The 20,272-nt window shown below is 44.0% G+C and overlaps 1 protein-coding gene across 2 annotated transcripts in view; it reads right to left on the bottom strand.

Annotated features, from left to right (window-relative positions):
- The window catches only part of Gmeb2 (glucocorticoid modulatory element binding protein 2), a 36,879-nt gene extending 20,199 nt beyond the window's left edge, over positions 1–16,680 (bottom strand). Inside the window, exons 1-2 of one of the 2 annotated variants that reach the window (XM_085696856.2) lie at positions 16,548–16,680; positions 7,684–7,872 (exon numbers count right to left, since the gene is read on the bottom strand). In XM_085696856.2, coding sequence (XP_085552982.1) covers positions 7,684–7,814 — 131 coding nt within the window. In that variant the 5' untranslated portion in view covers positions 7,815–7,872; positions 16,548–16,680. Of the gene's footprint in view, positions 1–7,683; positions 7,873–16,224; positions 16,246–16,547 lie in introns of those variants that run through there. The other variant, XM_048441372.3, reaches the window with a different exon arrangement.
- Between the last annotated feature and the right edge of the window lie 3,592 nt (positions 16,681–20,272).

Genomic DNA, 20,272 nt, shown 5'->3' with positions numbered 1-20,272 from the left:
TTTCATCTAGATGGGCCAAAGATGGAAGTATCCACACCAGGATATTTGTGGGAGAAGCTTGATGGAGTGGTAATACAGGTGTGAAACAGCAGCATTCCAGCATAGCTAGAGAACCCCAAGAGGGCACACATCACAGTTCAGACATAAGGTAGCTTACCCAGAAGGTTTGTGTTGAAAGCTTAGTTCCCAAGAGAGCAATATTCAGAGCTAGAGCTTTTGGGGAAGTGACTGGATCATAAAGGCCCTGACTTTATCAATAAATTAATCACTTGATGGATGATAATATGATGATATTATTGAGAGGTGATAGAAAGCAAAAGATGGAGTCTAATTAAAGGAAGTAGATCACTGGGAGTGTGCTTTGGAAGGACATACCTTGTCCCTGGCTCTTCCTTCCATTTTCTGTCTCCTAGCTGTCCTGAGATGAGCATCTGTGCCCTCTCATCTCCATTTACCACACCCTTCTACCTCCCCATGGCCTAGGAACAATGAAGCCAACTATCATGCTCTGAAACCGCTTTACTGGGGCTGGAGAGATGGCTCAGCAGTTAAGAGCATTGCCTGCTCTTCCAAAGGTCCTGAGTTCAATTCCCAGCAACCACATGGTGGCTCACAACCATCTGTAATAGAATCTGGTGTCCTCTTCTGGCCTGTAGACATACACACAGACAGAATATTGTATACATAATAAATAAATAAATATTTTAAAAAAAGAAACCGCTTTACCAACAGGACTCTGTCATCCACAGCTGTTTGCACAGAAGTTGTAGGCTTCTTTCTCCTGTGGCCAGACAGTGTTCTAGTCTACAAAATGTCCACAATTACTGCACAAGCAATGGGCAATTTTCTAGGCAAGCCTGCAGTTCATCAGAGGTCAGGCTTGGCCCAGACTAGGGATCCCTCAGTGAATGCTCTTGTGAAGAAGAAGGTCCTTTGAGCTAGACAGCTTAACCTAGAGGTTAAGAACTGCTGCTCTGGGCTGGAGAGATGGCTCAGAGGTTAAGAGCATTGCCTGCTCTTCCAAAGGTCCTGAGTTCAATTCCCAGCAACCACATGGTGGCTCACAACCATCTGTAATGAGGTCTGGTGCCCTCTTCTGGCCTGCAGACATACACACAGACAGAATATTGTATACATAATAAATAAATGAATAAATAAATATTTAAAAAAAAAAAAAAAAAGAACTGCTGCTCTTCTAGTGGACCTGGGCTCAATCCCAAGCACCCACATGGCACAGCTGTCTGTAGCTCCAGTTCCATGGGATTCAACACCGTCTCCTGGCAACGCACTCAAAAGCCACAGACATACATGCACGCTAGACACCCATACAAACAAAAATTAATTAAGAAGGTCTCTAGGAGATAAGGAAAACAAAGGTAGTGTGAGACACGCATGGTCCCTGAGAACAACGGAGAAGGCCCAGGGTGGGGCACCGACATGTGGCAGCATCAGAAAGCCAGGCCCTGGAAAGGATGTCTACAGTCGTGAGTGCAGTGTGGATAACAAGTGTGGCTTGAGAACTCTCACTCCTGCCATACATCAGAGGAGGAGTGCAGGAAGAGGAGGCTATTCAGAGTTAAACATGGGCCACTCGCTGCAGAGAAGAGGGTGCTGGAACCCACAGCTGTGTCCTACATGACACAGCCTTCAGCCTGACCGCTCCCCTCACTGGATTTATGTACCAGAAGCTCCACCTAAGCATCTCAGAAGCTCATAAAGCAGTCCCTAAACAGCAGGCACATCTGCCCTGAGGGCTTAGCCATGTCTCTCCTGTGGAACTCCTGATGTTGTTTCACTGCTTCCCAGTCACCAAGAGTTGTTTTACCTGAACCAGGTCAGAAATGGGAATTAAAAAGAAACACAAACTAAGAACCAGCTATTTATTTATTTATTTATTTATTTTGGTTTTTGAAAACAGAGCTTCTCTGTGTAGTATTGGTGTTCTGGAACTCACTCTGTAAACCAGGCTGGCCTCGAAATCACAGAGATCCGTCTGCCTCTACCTCCTGAGTGCTTGGATTAAAAACATGCACTATCACCATCTGGCTTGGAATCTGCCTTTTGAGACATTAAGAATGGCTCTAAATCAGGCATTGTGGTGCACACCATTAGTCTCAGCACTCAGGAAGCAGAGGCAGGTCTGATGTACATAAATAGTCCTGCCAGGACTTTTTAAAGCAGTGGTTCTCAACCTTCCTGATACTGAGATCCTTTAATACAGTTCCTCATGTTGTGGTGACCCAACCATAAAATTATTTTCAGTGCTATTTAATTATTGTAATTTTGCAACCTTTATGAATAATAATATAAATATCTGATAAACAGGCTGATAATGCAACCCCTGTGAAAAGGTCAATCAAGCCCCAAAGGGGTCACAACCCACAGGTTGAGAGTCACAGATTTAGAGACACTCCGTCTCAAAAACAACAACAACAACAACAAGGAATGACTCTGATATGAATAGCAATATTAAATGGGAACACCCAGACTCCAGAAAGTCTGCAGGAACTTGGAAAGGAAGCTATCATCCTCAGCCAGAACTTTGGACAAAGCAGAGGACAATGACAGAACCAGATGTACGCCCTGTCCAAAACAAACTCTTACAAGAAAGGAAGTCAGGAGTGGGGAAAAGAGACCCTGAAACCCCTGTGCCATTTAGGAGAGACTATAGCTCCCAACTTGGGAGTCAGTAGAAAACTCATACAAGAACATTAGCAAACCAGAGTGAAGATCGAGGGAAGAAGTAGCTCCATGGGTGTAGTATAGACCCTCTGCAGCACAGCCTGTAAAGCTATCGTTCCAACTCTCAGTAAAGAGGCGAATAAATTGGCATTTCTATTCATATATCACATAAAAAGGTATACTTTCCCAAACATGTAAACTCCTGGCTTTATATTGAGAACCGCTTTCTTCTCTGTGGTAGGCAGACTGCCACAGCATGGTGGTGAGCAGGAATAATTCTGTCAGGCTTTCTAAATAAAGAATACTTCCCAGGTCTCTCCAAATCAGGAAGAAGAAAATCAGTTCCCACAAGGAAGCTTCTACTCTCTTTTCCTTTTTTTTCTTTTTTTTTTTTTTGAGGGGGGGGCACACGTTAAGAGTTAAGTCTTGGGGCTGGAGAGATGGCTCAGTGGTTAAGAGTACTGACTGTTCTCCCAGGAGACCTGGATTAAATTCTCAGCACCAACATGGCAGCTCATAATTGTCTGTAATTCTAATTACAGAGGACCCTACACCCATGGGAAAACACCAATGCATATAAAATAAAAATAAATTAATTAAAGAGTTAAGTCTCATTTTCCAACTAGTAGGATAATGGATACTGCTTCCCATCAAAGATGAAAAGTTCCCTCTGTGAGTTCAAGGTCAGAAAAAAAAGTTCCCCAATCTTCAGGACAGATCTCCTGGGGGTTATGTGGGTTCTTCCAAAGGAGGAATCATAGCCTCCTTTCTACATAAAGGACTGACCATTGAGGCAACGTGCTAGCACCCTGGTAGTAAGGGCACAGATGGAAGAGTCCTTCTGATTCTTTATGGTTTTTCCCATCAAAGGGAGTCATTTATTATTCTCCCACTTAACTCAGGCAAACTTTGATCAGCTTACGAATGGGATGGAGATGACTCTACAGCTCCCAACCCTGCTATTAGAACCTTCTACTATAAGGACACACTCAGGCAGGTATCTTGATAGGTGATAGTCACATGAAGAACCTGTGTTCCAGGTATAGAGTGAGGCCACCCAGACAAAGTGAACCCAACACACCAAGAAAGTAAAAGGCACTGGTTATCTACTCCATTAAGGTCTGTGATAGTCTGTCATATAATTTCTGTAGCTAAGACAGGAATGATATCAGGATGGGAACTGCAATGTCTCCCTAAATAGTACAGAACGATCAGCAGAGGCTTGAACAAAAGAAGACACTGCAATACTGGGCCTCATGGCAGAAGAAAGAAACCTGTATCCTGGCAATTTAGAAGTAAGATATACAGAAGTAAGAAAAGGAAAAAGTCCAGAGGTAAAAGGTAGATGGGAATAACTTAAGAAAAGTTGGCCAGAAACAAGTCAAGCTAAGGCTGAGCATTCATAAATAAGAATAAGACTCCATGTGTATTTATTTGGGAGCTGGACTGCAGGCCCCTCGAAGAGCAAAAAATAAAGAGTAAAAACAACAAACTAAAGCCTAAACCATAAAGCCAGAGCCAAATCAAAGAATTAGAAGAAATAATAAATATTTATATATTAAGTTCCCGAATTTTGAAATGATTTCTTTTTGGTTTTCAAGACAGGGTTTCTCTGTGTAACAGTCCTGGCTATCCTGGAACTCGCTTTGAAGACCAGGCTGGCCTTGAACTCACTAAGATTGCCTGCCTCTGCCTCCCAAGTGCTGGGATTAAAGGCGTGTCCACCACCACCTGGCTTCCCTTCCTCCCTTATCCATTTCTTTCCCACTACTACATAGCCTACACTGACCTGGACTCATGATCCTTCCACCTTAGGCTCCTGAGCAATAGGATTATAGGCATGAGCAACACCCAGCCTGTGGCAGCTTCTTACTCCTCAGCAACTAACATATAAGTAAACAGGGCAAACTGACCAATACTCTTGCTACTTCTCACTACTGTTAAACAATTATTGCTATGTCCTTAGTATATGCAAACTCTTTGCATCCTAGGAAAGCAGCTCAGTGTTGATACAGCAAACCTGACCTCCAGAAATCACCTTTCTAATGAAGACAAAAGTAGCAAATATGGACACCCAGATGCTAAAGAACTATGCTGGGGTTGGGGGGAGGCTGGAGAGATGGCTCAGAGGGTAAGAGAACTGGCTGCTCTTCCAGAGGTCCCGAGTTCAATTCCCAGCAACCACATGGTGGCTCACAATCATCTGTAATAAGACCTGGTGCCTTCCTTGCCAGCAGAACATTGTATGCTTAATAAATAAATAAATAATCTTAAAAACAAACAAACAAAAAAAGAACTAGGTTGGCCAACACCCTCATATCTAGGATAGCCCAAGACGTTGATCTCTCTTACAAGATGGCATGACAGGGCTGGAGAGATGGCTCAGTGGTTAAGAGCACTGGCTGCTCTTCCAGAGGTCCTGAGTTCAATTCCCAGCAACCACATGGTGGCTCACAACCATCTGTAGTGAGATCTGGCGCCCTCTTCTGGCATGCGGGCATACATGGAGGCAGAATGTTATATACATAATAAATAAATAAAATCTTTTAAAAAAAAACAAAAAAAAAAAACAAGATGGCATGACACCCTCAAGGGACACCTCTAAGCCCACAACTACGTGAAAATACCCAAGAAGACAGATAGTAATACCCAACTATGCATGGTGGTGTCTGCTTTCTGTTACTCAGGAAGTGAGGCAAGAGGATCCCCTTTCATTCCAGGTCAGCCTAGGCTACATAGTGAATTCCAGAATAGATTATAGAATGAGATCCTGTCAAAATAAAGAGATGGGGGAGTAATATTGAAGGATCTTTGATATGGGACTGAAACTGTACAGCAGTGGTCCACCACAATGTTGGGCTTCAGCTGGAAAGACTATCAGGAAGATAACCCTCCTCATTTCCCCCAAAATCCTAGGTGGTACCAGAGATATGAAGTTTGGCAGTTGAACTCTTAACAGTGACCCTAGGGCAGAAAGCAGAAGCTACATGACCTTTTCTAATCCAGCATCACTTCTGCCACACTATTTACCACAGGTTATCCCAAATCTACGGTGATATGGGAAGTCCTTCTGTATATGTGTTGCTTTTACTGATTAATGAATAAAGAAACTACTTTGAACCTATAGTAGGGCAGAACAGAGCTAGGTGGAGAAAACTAAACTGAATGCTAGGAGAAAGAAGGCAGAGTCAGGAGATGCCATATAACAGCTGGGGACAGATGAGCCAGAACCTTACAGGTAAGCCACAGTCACGTGGCAACAGACTGATTAATAGAAATGGGTTAAATTAATATGTAAGAGCTAGCCAATAAGAAGCTAGAGCTAATAGGAATAGGCCAAGCAGTGATTTAATTAATACAGTTTCTGTGTGGTTATTTCAAGTCTGGGCGGGTTCCTACAACATTAAGGGAAAAGGTGGGTATGGCTTTTGGATAAGGGTATGAAAAGATCAATGGGGGGGTGTCATAAAATACAGTATACCTAAAATATATACACAGAAACATCTAACCCATATATCAAGACAGTGATATAAATCAAAGGAGACTCAGTGGGCTGCACATAGTAGCATTAATTCCAGCATATGGGAGGCAGAGGCAAGCAGATATCTATGAGTTTGAGGCCAACCTGGTTTACATAGTGAGTTTACATAAGACAGCCAGGGCTATAAAAAGAATCTGTCTCAAAAAGAAAAAAAGTCGGGGGCTGGAGAGATGGCTCAGTGGTTAAGAGCATTGCCTGCTCTTCCAAAGGTCCTGAGTTCAATTCCCAGCAACCATATGGTGGCTCACAAACATCTGTAATGAGATCTTGTGCCCTCTCTGGCCTGCAGGCACACATGTAGGCAGATATTGTAAGCATAATAAATGAATAAATATTTAAAAAGAAAAAGAAAAAAAGTCAAGTGGTGGTAACACACAGCTTTAATCCCAGCACTTGGAAAGCAAAGGCAGGCAGATCTCTGTGAGTTCTAGAACAGCTAGGGCTACAAAGAGAAACCATGTCTCGAAAAACCAAACCAAAGAAAGAAAGAAAGAAAGAAAGGAAGGAAGGAAGGAAGGAAGGAAGGAAGGAAGGAAGGAAGGAAGGAAGGAAGGAGGGAGGGAGGGATGGGCAGAGGAAGGAAGGAAGAGAGAGAGAAACAAAAGGAGACTCATTGGAAATGCTATTGGAAGGTCCTACTTTACAGACAGGGTCTTGTACTATGTTCACAAAGCAGGGGAGGATCACACATAATTCAACTCACAATCACCCTAAGTCAGTACTGCACAGCTAGGCACACCAGCTTCCATGTTTTCCCTGAGGAGGAAGGCAGTGTCCGACCTCCAAAACAGCTCAGATCCCTATTCTGCAGCTGACAGCAACACAGGCCTATGAGAACGGCCTGCTCAATAGAGAGGGCAGCAAGGAGAGGTCCTTAACCTTCCTCTTAAAAATTCACTGTCAACAACTAAGCCAAAAGCTCACCCAGGCTCCAGGAAAGTTAAGCTCAGTATGACAATACTACACAAGATTCAGCAAAGACAAGCCAAAAGCCCAGAGACCAAGTCTCTCAGGGGAGAAAGAATAAGAAATCCCACAGCCACTGACTGCTACCCTTTCCCTATCCCTTGTCAGGGCAGGAGCTGTCCTGCTACCTCCTCACAATTCTGCATATAAAATTCTGTATATAAGAGGCAAAAGGCTTGGTTAAATGTGACTTTTTCACCAACTAATTATCAATTCTGACCTCTAGAACACAGATGATAAAGAAAATATTCAGTTCCTACTGTTTGTTCTATTTATCAAAAGGGCAATCACCAAGAGATTTAGAACCACTCTACAATGATGAACTGCAATCACCGGAGAGCCTCTGCTGATCCTTTCTTAACACACTTTGTACTTCCCCTTTGCTGCGTCCAGTCTCAGAACCTTGTATGGACAGAAATCTGGATGCACACCCCTACACCTGGCATACCAAGCTGTGCCACTATAACCTGGCAGGACCAAGGCTTAGTTCTTACCCATGAGGGGCTAGATTTGTTGTTACAAGCACTGTCTTCACTTCCTCCACACCACTGCCGTCAACTGCAGTGTCTGGAGTTGTCACAACCACCACCTCCTCCATGTGGACGCTCACATCTGGGGTCGCCATGGCTTAGTGGAAGAAGATGCCTGAGGTCAGCAGTGTTACTCCTCTAGGGTCTCAAATCCTAGAACAAAGCAGGACACAGGTTATAGAGTAGTTTTCATACTGGCATAACAGAACAGTCGAGGGCTGAGGTGTAGCTTAAAAGGAGAGCACTGCCAAGTATGTGCAAGGTCCTGGGTTACATCTCCAGCACTGAAAATAATTGTTTTGGTACCACAGTACACAGCAGTTGACGGTCTTCAATACCAAAGACTCTCCTCCAAGTTGGCACCTAGTGCTCTCTGACAAGAAATGGCAGCAATGCAGGAGCCCTCTGGACCTCTGGATTGGTAGATGTCATGAATAAACCCATTCTTTCCCCCCGAATAGATGGGTCACACGCATCCACTCAATCCATGTGGACCTGGAAACTCAGACACAGCAAGCAGCAGGATACAGAAGGAATGCAGACTCTGGGTGATTTTCCTGAAGGCGGGCTTCCTAATTACTACTTTTGATTCTTTATCTCCTGGCTGAACTCGAAAGTGGCCTGAGCTCAAGTGTAGATAAGAAGCACCTGACCTTAGGAAAGTGTAGTGAAATTCACAAGACAGAAAGGAGAAAATGCCCTGCTAATTATTATTATTATTAGTTTCTGTCTTTGCTGGGCCTGCCCTGGGCAAACTCAAGCTCAGACTCTACGATGGGTGGTAGTAACTTCAAAAGCACCAAATTCAGAAGGAATGCCTCCTCACTAGAGGACTGTCTTAAGAGCTTGGAGACTGTACTCTCTCATACCCCAAGCTCTATGCCAGGCCCATGATGGACCCAGACATGAAATGGAGCAAGCACAGCATGGGTTTCCAGTCAGAGGACAAAAAAAGAGGCCCTGGAGTTAGAGTGTGTGGGACATGGTATAGACAGGAAGGACATATAGACAGGCCTGCACATAGCCACACAAGAATGTGTATAACATGTATGGACCTAAGCCTACATGGCAAAACTAATGGCTTTCAGTACTGATCTACAGGGCAGACTGCTATAATAGTTAATTTTCAACTTGATAGAATCTATAATCACCTGCGAGATGAACCTCTGCCCATGCCTAATGGGGTATTATCTTGATTATCTTAATTGATATTAGAAGACCCAGTTTAATTATAGATGTGGCTATTCCCTGGGCAGGGAATTCTGCACTATATAAGCAGAAAAAGGAAGCTAATAAACACACATGCATTCATTGCTTTTTATTTGTGACTAGTCACTTCAAGTTCTTGCTGTGTGAACTGAAATAAATCCTTTTTCCCTTAAACGAAGTTTTTGTCAGGGTATTTTTTATCACAGTAACAACAACAACAAACTAAGGCAGTTACACTTAGGCTTCAGACTGGGCCATGGACAGTATTCACAGGATAGGTGCCAGGGTCACTGCAGAGGCTCTGAAGATGGTCCTGAGCACAGCATGGAGGAAAGAAGTGCTCCTTGGCTGGGTGTGGTGGACATGTCTGTAATACCAGATTTCAGGAGGCTAAGCAAAAAGGATCCCAAGAGAGAGGTCAGAATGGATTACAGAGTGAGATCCTGTCTCAGGGCTGACCAGATGGCTCACGGAATAAAAAGACCTTTTGCCAACACCGACAACCTAAATTTGATCCCAGAGAGCTGTCTATGGAGGAGAGAACTGACTGACAGAAGTTATCTTCTGACAACCACACATACAACATGTGTGTGGACATGTATACATGTGTGCATATACACACACTCTCAATAAATAAATAAATGCAATTTTTACAAAGTTTAAAATAAACCACTTGGCCTGACCAACTAGGTCCAGCCCGTACTTCAGGAAAAATGTCCACACTCTGAGATACTGAACACACAACCTCATACAATAACATTAAAAGTATACAGGTGTAATTCAAAACTGATTGACAGCTGGGTGTATAATCCCAGCACTCAGGAGGCAGAGGCAGGTGACTCCCTCTAAATCCGAGGCCAACCTTTCCCACAGAGCAAATTCCAGGACAGCCAGGACTACACAGAGAAACTCTATCTCAAAACAAACAAACAAACAAACTGCTGTAGGAATTCGTACTGCCAGTAGCCTTTAAGTTACCCACCCACTTGGGCACGCCCTCTTATACTATTTATGCTGATGTAAAACGCACTACCGGCCTCTTTTCTGGCTGCGGGATTCGGTTGCTATACCAGCAGAGGATTGTGACCTTGTGAGTCTATCCCCAAATAAATAACCCTCTATTATTCTCAATTCTGAGCTAGTGTGGGATTTCTTTTAAGCATCCTTCTTCAACAAACTGCTTGATATACAAAGAACCTATTTTTTTATTTTACGTTTGTGAGCATTTTGCTTGCAAGTATGTATGTATGTATGTATGCATCACAAGGGTGCCTGGTGCTCACAGAGTTCAGAAAAGGCATCAGATTCTCAGAACCTGGAGTTACAAATGGTCATGAGCTACAATGTGGCTGCTGGGAGCCAAACCCAGGTCTTTGGAAGACCAGCAAGTGCTCTTAACTACTAAGTAATCTCTCTAGCTCCTTGTTTTTACTTTTTGAGACAAGGTCTCACTAAGTTGGCCAGGCTGGCTTTGAACTGCAATTCTCCTACCTCAGCTTCCAGAGTTGCTGAGATTATAGGCCAGCGCACCAGATACAACAAAAAAAACATTATTTTTACTGTGTTAAAGAAATATCTGATCTCTAGTCAGGCAGTGATACCGATGCCTTTAATCCCTGCACTTGGGAGGCAGAGGCAGCTGGATTTCTCTAAATTCAAGGCCAGCCTGGTCTACAAAGTGAGCTAGGGATGTTATACAGAATAACCTTGTCTCGAAAAAACTGAAAACAAAACTTAAAAAAAGAAAAAATAAGGACAGAAACACACACTCACGTACTAATGTGTATATTATTACTATTCACAACAGCCCAAATGGACAACAAATGACTGAGCTAGCATACAGGCACAACAGAACATTATTCAGTTTTAAAATGAAGTAAAATTATGATGCCACTACAACATGGAAAATCTTTGAAAACAATACTTGACATAAAAGAATCCATATACAGAATGACAGAGTCAAATTTGCAGACAGAATGTAGAATAGAGACAAAGTTCACTGAGGGCAGAGTAGGAAAAGAGGAAATCTACTGTTTAATGGGTACAGAGCTTTAATTTAGGATGATGAGCAAGTTCCGGAAAAGACAGATGTACAATAGTATGACTGCTTAAAGCCACTTAAAAGTAACATTTATGTTATATATATTATGGTCACAATAAAAGTTTTTTAAATGTGAAACATACTTTTTTATTTTTAGTTAGTTAGTTAGTTAGCTAGTTTTTCGAGACAGGGTTTCTCTGTAACTTTGGGGCCTGTCCTGGAACTTATAGACCAGGCTGGTCTCAAACTCACAAAGATCCGCCTGCCTCTGCCTCCCGAGTGCTGGGATTAAAGGCATGCACCAACACTGCCCAGCTGAAACACGCAATATTGTTCAGTGGATAAAAAAAAAATCCATATAGTCCTGATCATTTGAGTTTGATCTTCAACTCCCATAGTAGAGGGAGAACAAACTCCCAAAAGTTGTCCTTTGACTTAAATATGCGTGTTACCATATGTATCATGTGCACATACACACCATATACAGTAACAATAAAAAAGGAAAGTTTTCCTGGTAGGTGGAGCATGCTCCAGTGGATAGCCACATAATCAGAAGGATATGGAGTCAATGGGTTATTAATTCTTTTTTTAAAAAAGGAGAACACAAAACTGGGGTAGAAAAAAAATAGAAATGGATCTTGGAGGGGCTGGGGTGAATATGATCAAAATATATTGTATGAAATTCTCAAAATTTTAATAAAGATATTTTTAAATGAAAAATTATTTTCTTTTTTTTTTTAAGACAGGATTTCTCTATGTAATAGCCCTGGCTGTCCTGGAATTAACTCTTATAGATCAGGCTAGCCTCGAACTCACAGAAATCCGCCTGCCTCTGCCTCCCAAGTGCAGGGATTAAAGGCGTGTGCCACCACCACCTGGCCAGAATTTGTTTTTTAATGCTGATTATTTATTTGCATGTGAGAGTACATGCTTGTGTCATAGAAAATGGCGTCCAGAAAACAAATTGGTGATAATTTTCTCTTCCTACTTTAAGTATCCTAGGAAATCAAACTCACATTGTCAGGCTTAACAGTAAGAGTCCTTGCCTGATGATCCCCGGCCTCAGAATTTTCTTTCTCTTTTTAAGACAGGGTCTCGCTATTTAGTTCTTGCTGACCTGGATGAAACTCACTATGTGGACCAAGCTAGCCTTGAACTCTCAGAGATCTGCCTGTCTCTGCCTCTCCAGTACAGGAATTAAAGGTGTGTGAATTATGGAGAGATGACTCAATGGGTAAGAGCACTGGCTGCCCTTTCAGAGGTCCTGAGTTCAATTCCCAGCAACCATGTGGTGGCTCACAACTATCTATAGTGGTTTCTGATGCCCTCTTCTTGCATAAAGTCAGTAAAGCACTCATAAAGCACTCATATACATAAAATAAATAAATCTATTTTTAAAAGGTGTGTGAGCTATCATGCCTTGATCAGAACTTGATTTTTATCATAATTACTAATAACTAGCACTCACCAAGCAGCAAGTATGTCCAAGGACAGAAGCAATTCTCAGACTCCAGTTCCACCACCATACTCCAGCCTCTACAATTAAACCTTCGGTGATAGAACTAACTAACCAGACAGTCACAACACATTCCCTTAGAGAGCTCAAATTCTTTGTTAAATTATATATTCAACCTTATATTCCCAATACTTTTTTTTTTTAAGAGAGAGAGAGAATCGGACTGGAGAGATGACTCAGCGGTTAAGAGCATTGCCTGCTCTTCCAAAGGTCCTGAGTTCAATTCCCAGCAACCACATGGTGGCTCACAACCATCTGTAATGAGATCTGGTGCCCTCTTCTGGCCTTCAGGCATACACACAGAAAGAATATTGTATACATAATAAATAAATATTTTTTTAAAAAAGGGAGAATCTTGTTATACCCAAATTAGCCTCAGATCTGTGACCCACCACACCTGGCTCCAAGCTTAAGCACTTGAGGGCTTTTTATGAACTTCTAGGGAGAGGAATGCAAAGCTGTCAGATTCCCCTAGTTTATTTCCTCCCTGTAAAATGCCAATCAATGATCTTGGTTCTGGGCTGACCGTGGGTCTCTGAAGGATTCCCAAGGGCCAAAGGGAAGTAAAGATAAGAACTTCTGAGCTACCAAACACCAATATCCAGTCCCTGTAGTAACCTTGACCCAAAGATCCAAGGAATCAGGAAATGTAGGCTGACTAAAAGCAAGGATTGTGGCAAGGAAACATTCACAAAGAAAAAGAAGCAAGAAGAAACTAGGGGGCCACTTTCCAAAATAATCACAAGTTGGTAAGAATGAGCCCCACCACAGAGGATTTGGTTGAGTTAGAGTAAGAAAGAAGCCAAATCCACAAGGAAAAACATTGATTTTCCTACAGAGAACACACTGAACATATATGTAGAATATTTCTTGTTTTGCTGTGTGGAGGAGAGCAGAGAATATGAATGCAGGAGCATGTGTGCCACATTGCTTGTGCATGAGTCAGAGGTGATGGCCCTCAACTTCCACTTTGTTTCAAAACAGGATTTCTTTGTTGTCCACGGCTTCATATGCTAGGCCAGCTAGTCCATGAGCTTCTCAGGATTCTCCTATCTCCACTTCCCATTGCCCTGTAATGGGCTAATATTACAGACACTCCTGCTGCAGATCCAGCTTTTTACCCACTGAGCTATTTCCCCAGCTCCAATAGAATACATCTAAGCACAGGATACTAATAATTAGAAAACATAGATAAGGCAGCACTTCTTTCTTGACTAAAAAGGTATAGGAAATGAGCAATGGAGAAGAAAAAAAAGCTAAAAAGAACAAGGGAAGGAAAAAGAAGTACTAAAAACAAAAAACAGAAAAAAAAATTTTCAAACTTCAGAGTACTTGTGAAGCCCTGCATGAGGCCAGAAGTTCCATCCCCAACACTGAGAAAAATTTCAGAACATCCTTAAATACAGCCTTTTATTATCGCTCTAATACAAATCTGGAAGCTGTCCAACAGAACAAGGTGCATTAAATCAAGGCATATTTACATGTGAATATTTCCAGCTATGAAAGAGTTTCTGGAAACCCCCATCCCCAGGTTAGGATCAATCCAAGTCTGTAGAAACAATCTTCAAATGCTTCTCAGGAATCCATGTACATTGGCAGACTTCCTATTTCTGAAACAAAATTTTTCACTAATGTACTATTTGAGAGTTAGACTTCAAAGCAAAGATCTTTAAACAAGCCTCAACAAACATTTTTAAATTTTTTTTTTGTTTTTTTTTTGTTTGTTTGAGACAGGGTTTCTCTGTGTAGTCTTGGCTGTCCTAGAACTTGAACTGTAGACCAGGCTGGCCTTGAACTCAAAGATCCACGAGCCTCTGCCTCCCAAGCGCTGGGATTTAAGGCAAGTGCCACCACCATTAGGCTTTAAATTTCACTTTAAAAAATATTGCATTGAGGCCTGGTAGTGGTGGCACACCTCTCTAAACCCAGCACTCAGAAGGCAGAGCAGGAGGATCTCTGTGAGTTTGAGACCAGCCTGGTCTATATAGCCAGTTCAAGGACAGTCAGGACTACACACACACACACACACACACACACACACACAAACCAAACCAAACCAAACAAAAAAAACCTGTTTCAAAAGATATTATATATAATTACATATAATAATATATAATATGTCATATTATATATTTAATATATTGCATTGAGGGACTGGAGAGATGGCTCAACAGTTAAGAGCACTGGTTGCTCTCCAAGAGGACCTGGGTTCAATTCCCAGCACCCAGATGGCAGCTCACAACTGTCTGTAAATCTAGTCCCAGGGGATCTGAGACCCTCACACAGACAAATGTAAGCAAAACATCAATGCACATAAAAATAAACAAATAGTCACTTAAAATTCCATCTAAAAAAATATTGCATTGAATAGAACATGGTGGCACACACTTATAATCACAGCACTCAGGAGGCTGATGCAGGAATGCTGCAAGTTTCAAGTCAGCCAAATCGACATAGTAGCATGATCCTATCACAAAACAATATATATTATATGTTCTATAATTCTGGCACGTGGCTGAGGCAAGAGGAATGATGATATGGCTGCAGCAAGACATCAAGACGATCCTGGAGCTGGGCCCAGTGGTGCATGCCATTTAATTCCAGCATTCAGAAGTCAGAGGCAACCAGCCTGGTCTACACAGTCAGTTCAGGACAGCCAGGACACAGAAAGACCCTGCAGGTCTCAAAAATAAATAAATTAAAGATCCTGGATTATTCCAGGCCAGTCTTAGGTTTGTTTGAGACAGGGTTTCTCTGTGTAGCTGTCTGGCTACTGGATCTGTAGACCAGGCTGGCCTTGAACTCAAGATCCACCTGTCTCAGTCTTTCAGCTAGAAAGGCAGTAAGGGAGAAAGGAAGAGCAGTAATGGAGCGTGGCAGGGGACCAGTAAACTTCACCGTATGGCAGGACCCATTCACGTGAGTCTGTCTCCTAGCACTGAAGGGACACCTCAACATCCTCCCTTTCCAGATGAGTTATAAAGTAGATGAGTCTACAGGGCAGTATGGCGTGTGCCTTTAATCCCAGCACTTGGGAGGCAGGTGGATCTCCGAGAGGTCGAGCGAGACCAGCCTGGTCTACACATGGATAGCAAATCAAAGAACAAAAAAAAGGGAGTAAATTTATGGCCTAGGTATAAATTCGTTTTTCTTGGTGTTCTAAATCGATCTGTGTGCGTGTGTCACATGTCACACACGGACATGTGTTTTGCATTCTACATATGTCCAAATGGTATGTATGTGATGTATGTATACTCCAGAATGTCTTTCCAAAAAGTTTTGCATACTTCCTGTGAAAAAACAAGCTAAAACAAGCTAAGCGGGCAGTCCTATATTTAACTTGGTAAGAACAGTGATGAAACTGTTATATCTGAAATGTTTGCAAGAGAGAACCGGTTCAGCCAAAAAAAAAAAAAAAGTTATCAACTAAATAATAGCTAAAGATGTAACCAATCATGACTAAATACGGGCCAAACTGATCCGGTTCCCACCGATGAGATTATCCATTCAGTTCCTACCGATGACTTCTTATGTGGTGGTTCCCACCAGTCAACAGTTTTACAAACGGGTCGCTACTGCGGTTCCCACCAACAGGTCCACAGTGACATGGTTCCACTGATGGAGGAATTACAATTATGCTCATAGGTCTCCGTGGGTTCCGTTCCGAGCCGAGGTCCCGGTATGAATTCCCACCGCCTTCCCACCCTCCCTCGGGAGACCCGATCCATTTGGCGCCCACCGATGGATCCAACCACCGCCCCACGGCCCCTTTCCGCTCCGGCTTTCCCTGACGATGCGACCCGGCCTCCGGCGCAGCCAAGATGGAGGCCGGAAGCAGAGCCGCCTTCGCGAACCCTCGCGCCAGGCGCCCGCGCCCGCCCGCCTGACGCCGCCGCGCCTGACGCCGCCGCCGCCCTCGCGCGCCCGCCGCCCCTCCCCCGGCCTCCCCTCCCCCCGCCGTAACGTCCTGACGCTCCGCAGGGACCCCTGACTGGACGGCGGCGCGTGAGCGGCGCGAGAGGCTTCGCCGCGGGGGTGCGCGGGCACGCCGAAGCCGCTTACCTGGGCCCACACCGGCCTGCTCTGGCGCCCGGCTGTGACGGGTGCGGCGGCGGGTGGCGGCGGTGGCGGCCGCAGGCTTCGCTCCTTGTTGGGGATTCGGCGGCGGCGGCGGCGGCGGCGGCGGCGCGGGCGCGCGCTTCCTAGTGACGCAGACACCAAGGCCGCGCACGCACGGGCCGGGCGGGCTTGGAGACTTATTTGGCGCCGGGCGCGGAAGCGGATGGTGTGGTGAGATAGTACCCGAAGGGCCCTGGCGCGCGTGCGTATCTGGCCTTGCCTCTGTGCCTAGTGGTTAGGTGTTTCCGTGGCTCAAGCCGGGTTTGTAGTCCGCGCGTGGGCTCCACCAGGGAAACCGTGCATTCCAGGTGTGTGCTCTGCTGCCCTGCCGCGACCCACACAGCCGCAGAACTCGAGTGTGGCCGGGCGGTGGTGGTGCATGCCTTTAATCCCAGCACTCGGGAAGCAGAGGCAGGAGGGTCTCTGAGTTCGAGGCCAGCCTGGTCTACAGAGCGAGTTCCAGGACAGGCCCCAAAGCTACAGAGAAACCCTGTCTCGAAAAAAAGAAGAACTCAAATGTGACCACCGAGTGCGAGCGATCTTGAGCATTTTAGGCAGAATAGGGTTGTCTTTTTTAAAACTGAAGGCTTTGCGAGTTTGCTTTCTCAACCTGCTCATTGTGGAACGATGTTTTCTTGGGGTTGACATACCGACCGGCATTGCAGCAGGTAGTCCAAACAGGGACTCGCTATGTAGACCAGGCAGACCTCACATCTGCCTGCCTTCCAAATTCTGAGATTAAAGGTGTATGTCATCATGTCTGGCCCATTATTCTAAAGTTTTAAATGAAAGTTAATAAAAGTTAAGTGTCTCGGGTATCTTGGAGCCATAAAAGTCTCATAGAGTGTCTTGGATACCCAAAACATTGCTTCTTTTATTTTTATTTTTTCTAACTTGTAGGGAAAGTTATTTAAGATACCTGGATTTTCCAGAACAGAAGCATCCCTCAGCCAACATTTATTATGTTCCTTGCAGCTGAGAGCTGAAGACAAGCAGTTCTTGTGTGGTTCAAAGTTAGCAGCATTGGGCCCTAGCTACATGAACCATATTTATCTTGACCCTGGTAGAGCCTGGGCACCATGTTAGACATTGTGGTCTTGGCAGTAAAACCTTTACTCCCCCAGCCGCCCCTTGCTTACTCTGGGCTGAGACAGTCAATTCTAAGCCGGGCCAGCTCTCCTAAGCTCTCAGTATGTGGTCACTAGAGTTCAATCAAAGGTTTCAGGACCCCTGCTCTGCCTGTCCTAGAGTCTTAAGAGAATTGTGCTTTCATTCTGGAATGAGAAAATCTTCATCAGTGTTGTTTATTTTGGTTATTATGTGTGATAAACATACAAGTTTGCCATTGCAGAAATAAATGTTAGTGAAGTTAAAGGGAAAGGCTAGGGAAGAGGTGAAAGGGAGATCAAGGCCTGCATGAGCTTCGATGTCTGTAAGTGGGTTTCTGCTGCTACCAGTAAGTAAGTGGAATGAACTGGTGCCCAGCCTGAGCTGAAGAGAGTAGTAAAAGACACCACCTTAGTTAAAGGTACACGTAAGCAGGATCTAGCAGATGGAAAAATCAGCTTCTCTCACCTAACCTGTTCAGACTCACCGATTCTGATCTCCAACGCCTGAGAGTAGTCTTGCTGTGGGCAACCGTCATCTGAGCAGAGCCCTTCCTGTCTGTAGAGGGTGTTACCAGCTGGCATTGAGGTGTCCCTGACCCACCCCCATTTACACGGCTGATCCTAACTCCCTAAGAAAATGTGTAGTAGAAAGGAGGAGTTTGAGGAGGTGATAGGCGCCATGCCTGAGGTGGAAAGCAGTCCTCTTCGTGTATTAAGCCTGGTCTTAATCTCGGACTGCCAGCCACCAGAGCTGTGACAGATTTGATCCTTGTAAGTCACCTACTGTATGTTTATTTAGGTTGCAGTAGCCTCAGTGATCTAAGCCAGTGTTAAATGAGTTCCCAGCAATTAAGGAAATCCTTCTAAAACAGATTGGTCTTCGCAGGGGGTAGACTAGTTTGAAAACTCCCCACCTGTCAGGGATCGAGCCATGTGAGCGTCAGCACATGATAATAATGTGTTGTTTATTATTAAAAATGTTATGCCCACAGAACAGGAGGCTGTGTTGGTTCAAATGCTTCATAAGTAAAGGGGAAACAGGACAGTTCCCCCTACAGTGGAGTTTTGATTAATAAATATAATAGGAAATGGAGGAAAAGCACCATTACTTTGTGGCAGACAAAACCCACTGAATAGTTTTGAAAATTAATGAATGAAAGTCTGAGATAAAACAAGTTCTGCATGATTTTAAGATACCTTTCCTAAAATTCTTTTTACTACTACTGTTTAAAGAATATATATTACCAAGCCAGGTGGTGGTGGTGCATACCTTTAATCCCAGCATGCAGAAGGCAGAAGATCTTTGAGTTTGAGGCCAGACTGGACTACAGAGTGAGTTCCAAGACTGCCAGGGCTATCCAGAAAAACACTATCTTGAAAAACAAACAAACAAAACAGCAACAACAAAAAACCACCTCAGATTAGTGCTTTAAAAGTTCAACTCTTAGATCAAGTGCATCACACAGCTATAGGAGACCGAGGAAGAAAGATTGAGAGATAGTGGCAATTTGGGTTACATAACAAAACCCTGTCTCAAGCAAACACAGGAGTTTCTTAAGGCCAGAATTGAAGCCCAACCAAATTAAATGAGCTGAAGCCCACTTGTTACAGGATTGGTGCCTTTTAGAGGAAGCAAAGGAGAACCATTTTCTGCCTCCCATGGCTTCCAAAGGGGCTGGTTTGGACCCTTCATCTTTGAAGTCCGCTTTCCTATCTCTCTTACCTACTTTTTCTTGTTGTTTTTGCTTTTGTTTGTGTTTTGAGGTAGGATTTCTCCCTGTAACCCTGAATGTCCTGGAAGTTGACCTGTGGACCACGCTGGCCTTGAACTCAGAGAAATCTGCCTGCTTTTGCCTCCTGAGTGCTAGGATTAAAGGTGTGAGCCTAACTGTCCTGCTCCATTACCCACTTTTAAAGACTCTTGTGAATATCTTGGGCCCATCTGAATAAAGCCTAAAGACCCCCACATTAAGGATAGTGACCTGGGTGGCCAGCCTGGACTACAGAGCCAGTTCCAGGACAGCTAGAACTGTTAAACAGAGAAACCCTGGGGGAAGGGGCAGTGAACCTGGGTGGCCAGCCTGGACTACAGAGCCAATTCCAGGACAGCCAGAACTGTGAAACAGAGAAACCCTGGGGGAAGGGGCAGTGACCTGGGTGGCCAACCTGGACTACAGAGTCAGTTCCTGGACAGCCAGAACTGTTAAACAGAAAAAAACCTGGGGGAAGAGGCAGTGACCTGGTACCTTGGTTGGTTTTGTGTCAGCGTAGCTAAAGTCATTTGAGAAGAGGGACTCAATTGAGAAATCCCTGTGTAAGATTTGCCTGTAGGCTAGTACATTTATTTGATTAATGATTGAGATGAATCCATCCCATAAGATGGAAGGGGGTGTGATGCTATGTCATAGGATGAAAGGGGGGTTGGTAGGCCTTAGTTATATAAGAAAACAGACTGAACAAGCCAATAAGCAGATTGCTTCATGACTGCTTAAGTTCTTGTCTTGAGCTCCTACCCTAACTTCCCTCAGTGATGGACTGTGACCTGAGAGTTAAAGCTAG

The sequence above is a fragment of the Myodes glareolus genome, chromosome 10 (genome assembly GCF_982192425.1).
Source record: "Myodes glareolus chromosome 10, mMyoGla1.1, whole genome shotgun sequence".
In the NCBI taxonomy this organism is placed as follows: Eukaryota; Metazoa; Chordata; class Mammalia; order Rodentia; family Cricetidae; genus Myodes; species Myodes glareolus.
Note: the sequence above shows the minus strand (reverse complement) of the source record. Positions and strands in the feature narration are given on the sequence as shown.